This window comes from Cucurbita pepo, chromosome LG02 (assembly GCF_002806865.2).
Source record: "Cucurbita pepo subsp. pepo cultivar mu-cu-16 chromosome LG02, ASM280686v2, whole genome shotgun sequence".
Classification (NCBI taxonomy): domain Eukaryota; kingdom Viridiplantae; phylum Streptophyta; class Magnoliopsida; order Cucurbitales; family Cucurbitaceae; genus Cucurbita; species Cucurbita pepo.
This window is the reverse complement of record NC_036639.1, coordinates 13,782,131-13,792,176: the sequence shown is the minus strand read 5'-3', so window position 1 is coordinate 13,792,176 and position 10,046 is coordinate 13,782,131. Positions and strand designations below refer to the sequence as shown.

At 33.8% G+C, this 10,046-nt stretch overlaps 3 protein-coding genes across 7 annotated transcripts in view; 2 read left to right on the top strand and 1 right to left on the bottom strand.

Moving 5' to 3' along the window:
• The window catches only part of LOC111788638 (monothiol glutaredoxin-S15, mitochondrial-like), a 4,331-nt gene extending 3,523 nt beyond the window's left edge, over positions 1–808 (bottom strand). For 2 of the 5 annotated variants that reach the window (XM_023669054.1, XM_023669053.1), the window contains exon 1: positions 685–808. In XM_023669054.1, coding sequence (XP_023524822.1) covers positions 685–783 — 99 coding nt within the window. In that variant the 5' untranslated portion in view covers positions 784–808. Of the gene's footprint in view, positions 1–97; positions 229–684 lie in introns of all 5 variants that reach the window. The other 3 variants (XM_023669055.1, XM_023669057.1, XM_023669056.1) reach the window with 3 other exon arrangements.
• A 407-nt stretch (positions 809–1,215) lies between these two features.
• Positions 1,216–6,361, top strand: LOC111789075 (lys-63-specific deubiquitinase BRCC36-like). The gene is made up of 10 exons (XM_023669717.1): positions 1,216–1,566; positions 2,223–2,348; positions 2,668–2,755; positions 3,548–3,633; positions 3,706–3,918; positions 4,760–4,944; positions 5,202–5,360; positions 5,451–5,531; positions 5,621–5,675; positions 5,894–6,361. Exons 1-10 carry the CDS (start codon positions 1,456–1,458, stop codon positions 6,095–6,097), a joined length of 1,308 nt encoding a protein of 435 aa, XP_023525485.1. The 5' UTR covers positions 1,216–1,455; the 3' UTR covers positions 6,098–6,361.
• Positions 6,362–8,129: 1,768 nt separating this feature from the next.
• LOC111788883 (transcription initiation factor TFIID subunit 15b-like) lies at positions 8,130–9,482 on the top strand. The gene is made up of 4 exons (XM_023669445.1): positions 8,130–8,216; positions 8,500–8,932; positions 9,123–9,230; positions 9,305–9,482. Exons 2-3 carry the CDS (start codon positions 8,517–8,519, stop codon positions 9,196–9,198), a joined length of 492 nt encoding a protein of 163 aa, XP_023525213.1. The 5' UTR covers positions 8,130–8,216; positions 8,500–8,516; the 3' UTR covers positions 9,199–9,230; positions 9,305–9,482.
• The last annotated feature ends 564 nt before the right edge of the window (positions 9,483–10,046 follow it).

Genomic DNA, 10,046 nt, shown 5'->3' with positions numbered 1-10,046 from the left:
AAAAAAAAAAAAAAAAAAAAAAAAAACTAAAATCAATGAAACAAGACAAAAGAAATTAGAGACTAAACTATGATAGTATGATTTGTTCAAACCGTACAATTCTGCTAGTGCGAGTAGCTGGCAGACCAGCCAAGCCCTTGAAGAGAAAGTTTGATAACGCCTTCGCCATGGTTCCAACTACAACACTAAATCGTACGAGAAACTCCCAATTATATTATCTGATGTAAACTATAAACTCAAGAGTCAGCAAATTGGAGTACAGTTTTGAACAAATGCAAACAAATAGTAATAAATATCAAGGTACAATAACAAACTAAAAAATCAGAACCAAATTCCCTGAGAAAAACAAAAATATTTGAACTTGACAACATCAGATAGAAGAATTACAATCAGACAGTAACCTCATTGAGAAAGACAAATTTAGAGACTACAATTTGTCTAACACCTAAGTAATAAATGTGAACATGAATTAATTTCATGCAATATTAGATTATAAACGGCTAATGTGGTGTCGCAGATCGTCCTAAAAACCATAGAAATCTATAATAGTATAACATAATACCACTAGATATCAGATAAAGTTGAATCAATACAGCGCTGTTGCTCAAGAAATGCAGAAATCGACAGAGTAAAAGAGATAAGATATAATCAGACCAATACGTCGCTGTGAGCCCAAAAACTTACCGTCGACGGAGATTTTTGCCGGGAACGGGGGAGCAGAGAAAGAAATACCAGTAGGTGGCGATGGGCAGTTGGGGCCAAGCGGGCGGGTCTTGGTTGCATACCTATTTTTTCATTTCTTACTAATTATCCGGTGCATCTCGGCCTATCTGATTACTGTACGCAGCTTTTAGTTAACCAATCAATAAAATCTTTTTTATATAAACTTTTAAATAATAATAATAAAATCTCTTTGATAAATGATAATTAGGCCAACCTTTTTTGGTACCAAATATAAACTTTTTCCCCTTAATTTTTTTTAATTGTATAAATTTTCTATGATAATTTTTCAACAAATAGAACAAAATATATTACAAATATTTTTACTTATTTAAAAGGTATAATATTTTTTTAAAAATTTATTAATATTTTTTATTTTTAAGATTTTCTAGAAATATCATCGTTTTATTGATATTTTAAACCTTGCATAAAATGCAACCATTTATATAATTTTCAAATAAATTTATATAAAAAAGACGTGGCCGAATCACATGGTCATCAATCAGCTATCAAACCGTACGCACGACCGTACTGTATTGCTGCTCCAAAGAGTCTTGCGATCCGGTGCTGAAGGTCCTTCGAAACACCGGCCAGTGAGTCTCGCTTGAAGGTTGAAAGCTCGAAGATCCTTCGGAATCTCTCTCTCTCTCTCTCTCTTTCTCTCTTTTTCGTTCATTCAATATCGACCCGGAGAATCGAAGTTTCCGAATTCGGACAGAAAACGGCGATCGAAAGATGTCTCTGACGGCCGTGAAGATGTCCGAAGACGTTTGGTTTACTTGTCTCACTCATGCATTGTCCACCGAGACTGAAGAAATCATGGGGCTTCTTCTTGGCGATATTGAGGTCACTCCCTAGATTTCCACTCTGCAATTTACTACCCCCCGTTTGATGGTTCTTCGACTTTGTTTCAGCTCATTCTCGTTTATTTTGCGTAATCTGATATGGGTCTTGCTTTAATTTGTGCTTTCGGGTGTATACTTGCTGGCTTGGCTGCTTGTATTGGATGTCTAGTTTGAAACGAAGGTTAAATTGGTTTCTTCTGTTGTTTTGGCAAATGGGGTTGTTGTGGTTTGAATCCTCTCTATATTGGAGGTAAGATTATTGTGCTTCGTTGGCGGTAGTTTAATGATTCCGTGGTCATTTTGTAAAATTTACAGTGAGGAGTGGTGTTTATGGTTCTCTCTGCAGGAGCTTTGATTCCAAATGATGTCTGTTAGAAATGAACTTGGTTTGTTTTTCACCGGAGTTCGTGTGAATTTGTTATATTAAGCATTGTTCTGTTTCTCTTTTATAGTTCTTGTTAGATGGTCTATCAGAATTATGGTCAACAGAGGATATTAATTCTAAAATTCATCTCTAGAGTTTGAATAGTTGTTTCATGGTTGATTCTCTAAGCTTTAAGCTTTTTCATGCCCTATCTATCGGGTCCTGTATTTGCATTCTTACAAAATTATTGTTAATTCTGTCATGTGTTCTGTTCTGACAATGAAAATTTGCAGCATTCAAAAAATGGAAGTGTTACTGCACTAATTTGGGGAGCATCGCCTCAGACACGGTCTGACAGAAGGAAGGACCGTGTGGAGACTCATCCTGAACAATTGGCTGCTGCATCTGCCCAGGCTGATATATCCTTTGCTCCTTTTATCATTATGAAATTCTTCTAGACTTTGTCCTATTTATCTCCGTTCGTCCTTTTAGTTCATCTTTTTTCTACTTTATCATTTAAATTAATTATTGTGCAACTGATCGACAATCTTGACAAATGAAAATATTTATCTTAACAGTTCAACTTAAAGGTGCTAGTTTTATGAAGTAGTTTATCGTAATGAGGTTAACTAATCAAATACTTAAGGAATCTTTTGCTTCTATATTTTTCACTAGTAATTAAACCTATGAAACTATTTTCTTTTATTCTATAATGTTATATACTTAATTTTATAGAACAGAATGACAACAATGACTGGGAGAACAACAAGAGTTATTGGATGGTACCATTCACATCCTCATATAACAGTGCTTCCTTCTCATGTTGGTTAGTATTGACTTGTCTATGGTGTCCAATTGTGACCCATCTTGCTCTTGAAATGTAATAACACCAAATGTAAAAGGCTTTGCTCATCGATGAATTAGTTTCCATCTTGTTCTCCTTTTGTATGTTTCAGCTGGTGATCAAGTTTCCGTTCCATCTTGATATACCACATTATATCATCCTTTGAGTGAGAATGTTCTATTGATGATCAGGGACCAAGTCTTACTTGGAGATCCTAGATTTCTAGCCTTTTCCTTTACATTTTCCAATGGAAGGCCCTTTGTTTCAAATAATTTGTTATTAAGAAAAACCTTCACACATGGTTTTCGTTTGGTGTCACTTGCCAGGGTACTATAAAATAAAAGGCTCAATTTTTTTTTTTTTTTTTTGAATTTCTTCGTGTTCTAATGGTTCTATAATAGTAAAAAGAATCTAGGTCTCAGGAAATTTCATTAGCGCAGCTCTTTTTCCTCTTTGTATTCATCGAGAAGACTAAAATTTCCAAGGCCTGGCTCTTGGCTGGTTTTATATCCTTATTTTTTTAAACAAAGAGTTCAAAGAGTTGGCTGATTTAGTTAAGCATTATTCTACAAAAGAAAAGCTGTGATGGATATCCTTACGTTGTTTGGGATGATATCCAACCTTTCATGTCAAAGTCTAATTCCATCTCCCTAAATCTTGCACGTTATGTCTTTGCTGCAATATAAGCTATTGGAAATTTTTTTAATCTTTTTTTGGCACTTTTCAATTAAAGAAAGATAACTCCTTCAATCTTGTAAATTGTACTTTCTGCAGATGTGCGAACTCAAGGGACATATCAGCTCCTTGATTCTGGGTTTATTGGGCTGATATTTTCCTGCTTTAGTGAAGATGCAAACAAGGTTTGAGTAGTTTTATTTACTTTGAACAGTTATCTCTTTGCATGTTTGCTAAACATAGTTGGATAATTTCAGGTTGGAAGAATTCAAGTTATTGCTTTCCAGTCCTCTGATGGAAAACAGAATCACCTCTCAAGACCTATTTCCTTATCTCCTATGTATCGAAATTCAGTGATTGATGTTGAATCTTCTTTGAGTTCCTCTGATAATTTATCAGCAAAAGTGGGCGGACCAGGGGAGAGTCCCGAACAAGACACTGGTGATTCAATGGTTGCTGGAGCTATGAAGGTAGAAATACAACACATGTGCTTTACAAAGATACCTAAATCTGGATGTTAACATTCATATGACCAGCTTAAGTTGAATGATAAGCAGAAGGTTTTGCTTAAGTGTCAATTTTCAGGCAAGCATGATGTTTAAGTTAGACTGTTTATTAATGGGGAAACATGTTGACTCTGAAAATTTTTCATTGATTGATACTTAATGAGTTCTGCATTGGTTTAGATCAATAAATTTTATGCAGAAAAATAATAGCTTACCACCTTTGAGGATCAAATTCAGGTACTTTAATGGGTTGAATTCACCCTTTCTATCTTTTCTTCTGCTCTCACTGTGGGTAAAGCTGCATGTCCTAGTATTTTTATAAGAGCCCAAGCTCACCGCTAGCAGATATTGTCTTCTTTGGGCTTTCCCTTTCAAGCTTCCCCTCAAGGTTTTAAAACGCGTCTGCTAGGGAGAGGTTTTCATACCCTTATAAGTAATGTTTCGTTCTCCTCTCCAACCAATGTGGAATCTCACAATTTTTTATTGCCCTCTGCCCTCTGTCGTCGTACATCTTCCATCAATCACTATCCACTCATTTTCATGTCAGTTGGGAAAATCATTGTCGTAAACGTGTTTGGTGAAAACTTCTGTGTTACGCATCTGATATGATGTTGTTGCTAATCACTTAGCTCAGGATAATCAATTGGTAACTGCTTGTCATCAAAGGAAATATCTAAGCATGTGCTCCTTGGATTTTATCTAATAATCCAGTTCCGGGAGTTCACTTTTGTTAACATTTGCAAGTGCGGTGCATTAGATATTTCATCCTTATTGATGTGTATGGCTCGTTCGACATGGTTTACAGGGTTCTGGACGATCTTCAGAGTTGGGTTATTTCTTTGCTAATGCTGACACCAACTACCAAGGAAAAGAAAAAATGGGGGGTAGCTATCTTACTAGCAATACGAACAGTGGTACTACTGATATCGATCCTATGGACTTGACTGAAAGTATGCAAGAAGCAATGCACCGTTCAAATATCGAAATGAGGTACGTATGGAATGCAGATTTCTCGGCATTATCCTCAATTTTCATACAGTTATCTACGAATGGCTTCATCTTCTAACTGGTTCAAACTGCGTTACTCATGACTTGGTATTGCTGCATTAATATGGAGTCAGATGTGGCAGTATCTTGTTATTTTGTTCTTCCTTGAAGAACATTCATTATCATGATTTTTTTTTCTCGAGCTGACGAACTTGGGCTTTACCACTCCTGATTGTGAATTTGTTGTCTTTTGCTGCCAGTGCTGCTGAATTCTCAAGGAAAGAGATTCCTCTGCATGTGATGCCGAGTGCTTCCCTCATAAAGCTTGATTCACCATTAATGTCTTTTACAGATTTACAAAATGTTCTGTTTGAAGAGGAGAGATCAGCTTATAACCAAGCCATCTTAAATAATATGAAGTACTGAAATGATTATTTCTTTCATGAATCAATCAATGGTTTCATAACCCATTTGCTATTGGCTCTGATCATTGCTTTTGTTTCTTGTAGGGATGGGAAAGCGCATCCGCTGACGTTCATACATCACACCTCAACATATCAGGCTTCAATGTGCAAGTTAATTGAATATTGGTTAGCCTTCAACCATTCATTTGTGCTCTTTTGTTCTCCATGCCTTATTTGATTGAACTTGTTCTTAGTGACATTTTCATTGCTTGCAGTCTTAGTCCTGCCATAAGTGCACTCCAGGACCGTTTAAAAGAGAACGAAATTCGGGTATGAATCGAGTCCAAACACTCCATTTACATAGATTGATCCCATTGATTTTATGAACTGGACTCAAATGGAACATTTTCTGCACATAAGTTGTTGATGATCCCTTTGCTCTGATGAATTCAAATCATTACATCATTATATAGCAAAAGAGTGTTAGATTGTTAGATAGTTTCAATATAATTTTAGAGGTTGATAAATTTCACTTCACCTTAAAACAGTTAGCATTGCTGGCTGAGGAAGCCAGGAATCTGGAACTTGAGGCTGGAAAATCAAACGAGTCAGTCCCGGGATCACCTCACCAAGTTACGCATGGATCTCGAGCAAGCGCTTCGACAACACACAGGGACTCGTATGCTTCAACTGCATCAGTCGGTGCACGAACCGCAGGAAGCTCTGTTCACCGAAGTAGAAAGGGGTTGTGATGAATCTTTTGCCGGTAACTTGTTTTCCCAATTTCTGTGAGTCTGTATTATAGGTAGTTTGGGGTTTTTTTGTGCATAAAAACAATCCAAAGTATAGAAGAAGGGTCAAATGGCATTCATTATTAGCTTCCAAAACTTCACCTTCTTGATGTTGAATCCACTGAGCAGCATCCTTAGGAGTAACCCAATTTATGTGGGTTTTTTTTTTCTCGTTTGTTTGGAATATTAATTAATATTGTTATTTCGATCGCATTTCTTCCAAAATCTCTACAAAATTATAATTTCGATATTACCATAGTTTAGCATTAACATTAAGATATTATATCTTTCGTCGAATAAAAGCTAAAATAATGACGATAATGGTTGTGTTACATCAATATTGTCGTTAATGGTAGTCTCGATCAAAATTAAATAAAAATTCGTCGTGTTTTTTTTATCTTGGATGTAATATGACATTAAAGTGGGCTCTTTTTTTTTTTTGTTTTTTTTGGGCTATAATTGTGAAGAATAGGGATTAATATCCATCACAATCAACACTCACTTTTTTGAACATTAATGTTAGAAAAGAAGGAAGTGTTTTTCCATGATTACCCATGTGAGAGAAATATGAACACAACTGTAAAGTAAAAGAAATAAGGGAAAAACTTTAACCACAAAAAAAAAAAAAAAAAAAAAAAAAAAAAAAAAAAAAAAAAAAAAAAAAAAAAAAAAAAAAAAAAAAAAAAAAANAAGATTGAAAATTTTACTGTCATTCCTTTCGAAAAAGTGGCGAGATTCCAACATGAAACTAGAACTTGTTCTTCTATTACTCTCGTAGTTCTCGTTCTCGTTCTGGTTCGTAGCTATATACAAAGGTTTGTTTATAAGAAAATGAAATATATATATATATATATATTTATTTTTTTTACGGTAGCTTTAACGGATAGTAAAGTATCGGTGTTGTTGAATAATTTTTAGACAAATTTAGAGAGGGAACAAGTTATAGATGGAGTTGGTCGTGGTCATGCATGGAAGTGATTCCCAAGGAGAATCGAATCAGCCCCACTTTCCTTTTTTACTCTGTCTCTCTTTATAGTTTGCCTTTCTCTCTCTCCTCTTTAACCTTTACCCTTCCCCAAGAGAATGGATGCCACTTCTCCCTCATCTCCTCTTTTGGAGAGAGAAAGAGAGAGATTTGGTGGGTGTGGTGATTTGATGGTGGTGGGTATACATACAACACGAAACACGATAAATTATTCGAGAAAGCGGCTACAATATGTGGCAAATAGTTAGTTTTTCACCGTTAAATATACGAGAGAAAATTAATGAAATATTTTACTTTTTGTATCTTATGATTATTAGGAGAGAATATTTTGATAGTACTAGAATATTTTTTAAAAAAATAAATTATATATAATTATTTGAAGAGAGAAAAGAAAAAGGAGAGTGAAAAAGAAAAGAAAAGAAAAGAAAAAAAAAAAGATGGTCAAAATGAAACCTCGAAGACTTAGTTATTCCAACTCAAGCTTTATTGAAACTCACATTTTTGGCTTTCTTTTTTTCTTTTTTGAATTTTAATTAAATTCCCTCTACTTTTTTCCTCTTTTCAATAACACTTTTCTCTATTTCTTATTAATCCTTATCAATTAAGGAATCCAAATTAATATATATAAACAATAATTCACTCACTTTCATTTAATATTATGTATTTATTTATCAATATATATATATATATTGAATAACAAGGAAAAAAAAAAAAAAAAGATCCTTTTTGTGGCTTTTTATGGATTTTTTTTTTCTTTCTGAAAAAGAAAAAGAGAGGAATCTTGTATGATTTAGGAATTATAATTTTGAATATTTTAAAAAGTTTGAACATTGTCCTAAATTACGTAAATAATTGCAAAATATTCTAAATTTCTACAGTTTATGGGAAAACAAAAAAACAAAAAAACAAAAAAACAAAAAAACAAAATATAGTTTCTTTTAATACAAAAAGAAAAGTAAAAAATAAAAAAAATAAAAATAAAAATAAAAAGTAGAATTTGGGTGTGTATAAAAACGCCCCTTCCCTTCTTTACCTATTCCATACCCATTCTTCTTTCTTTCTCTTTTAACCCCAACCATTCCCCTTTCACTTAAGGTTTCTTCTTCTTCCATTTCTTCTATTCAAATCTTTCGACGACCCGTTCGCCCTAACGTTATACTCTTTTGTTTTATTCCAAACACGAACAAAATTAATTTTTTTTTTTTTTTAAATTACAAGTTTAGTTTTTTAATTTTAAAATTTAAATAATAGCTCATTCATTTTGAAATGTTAAATTTGCGTTTAAATTCATACAATTTAAAACTTTTTTTTTTATTTTTAATTTAAAGATTTATTAAATTCATGAAATTTGTGTTGACCGTTATAATCTAATCTGCAGAGAGAAAAGGAGAGAAGATGAGCAGACCGGGAGACTGGAACTGCAGGTCATGCCAGCACCTCAACTTCCAGAGGAGGGACATGTGCCAGCGCTGCGGGGACCCCAAGTCCGGCGGCGGTGGATGTGACTTTGGAGCTCTGTTAAACGGCGGTGGAAGAGGCGGGTCTGGATTCGGGTACGGCGGCTCCGATGTGAGGCCCGGCGACTGGTATTGCAGCATAGGGAACTGTGGAGCCCACAACTTCGCAAGCAGGTCGAGCTGCTTCAAATGTGGGGCGTTCAAAGACGACATGTCGGCTGCAGCAGGAGGCTTCGACTTCGATATGCCGCGCTCTAGAGGACTGTCCCCTTTTGGTTTTGCCAATCCCGCCGCCGCCGCCGCCGCCCGTACTGGTGCCTCCGCTTGGAAATCCGGTGACTGGATTTGCGCCAGGTACCCCTAACTCTTCTGCCTTTCAATTCTCACCACCATCAAAAATTTTAAAAGTAATTTCTTTTTTCACCTTAATTTTTAATTTTATGAGTTTTCAAATGAAATTAATTTTTTTATTAAAAAAAAAAAATGAAATATGAAATGAAGCTCATTTATTTTTTAAAAAAGATACTAAAATGTAAAGAGACAGGTCGGGATGCAATGAACATAACTTTGCGAGCAGGATGGAATGCTTTAGATGCAGTGCTCCAAAAGACTCGTACTAACAAAGCCAACGTCCTCCTTCATCAAGTTTTGGGTACGTGCGAAAATAAATAGTTAAAAAAAATGGAAAATTTTATATTATTTACTTATTTATTTATTTATTTGCAGGTATGCTTCCAAAAGAGCAAATTTGAAAGAGACTTCATAGCCAGCACTAGCCTTCTTCTTTCTTTTAGTTTCTTTAGTTTTGTTATTATTATTATTTTTTGTAAGTTTATCTTTTGTGGATGATGCTATTTCAGTGATGAAAAATTGAGATATTCTCCAAAAATCAATCTTTATTCTCTGTTTCATGTGATATCTCTTAATAATTAACTAATTTCTTCTAAATCTAATGAAAATAAATAAATAAATAAACAAAAAAGAAAAAGAGAGAAAAGTTATTTACTTTTTTCTTGCTTTTGAATTTCCCATAATAATTATCCAAACACAAAAAAAAGCAGGAGGAAATGTTTGTTTGCTTTCTTCTATTCTGAAACTAAAAGAAAAAGCTAAAACTTTCTTGGAGTCGCCAAAAATTAAATATATACTATCAATTTTTAAATTTGTAAAATTATGTTTTCTAATTTTCTTTTTTAAATAATAAAATTCACAAAAACAGACTAACAAAACACTCAAACCCAACCACAAAATTAAATAGATATTTTTTAAAAAAAGTACTTAATTTCAACAACAAAATGTCCATATTTAACTAAACTACTCATATATCTAATTTTGTAATAATTTCTCCAACTAATTAAGCTACCTACTTTATATAAAGTTCTGCTTTTTAATTTGTTTTTTTTTATTTACCAAAATCCCAGATAATTGTTTTTTTTTTTTTTTTTTTTTTTTTTTTTTTTTTTTTTTT

Excerpts from the sequence above, each read along its gene's own strand:
- LOC111788883 (XM_023669445.1), top strand. The coding sequence starts at position 8,517 with ATGAGCAGACCGGGAGACTGGAACTGCAGGTCATGCCAGCACCTCAAC. Across the intron at positions 8,933-9,122 it reads GGTGACTGGATTTGCGCCAG|GTCGGGATGCAATGAACATA; the intron begins GTACCCCTAACT and ends GTAAAGAGACAG.
- LOC111789075 (XM_023669717.1), top strand. The coding sequence starts at position 1,456 with ATGTCTCTGACGGCCGTGAAGATGTCCGAAGACGTTTGGTTTACTTGT. Across the intron at positions 5,361-5,450 it reads GCCATCTTAAATAATATGAA|GGATGGGAAAGCGCATCCGC; the intron begins GTACTGAAATGA and ends TGTTTCTTGTAG. Across the intron at positions 5,676-5,893 it reads TAAAAGAGAACGAAATTCGG|TTAGCATTGCTGGCTGAGGA; the intron begins GTATGAATCGAG and ends ACCTTAAAACAG.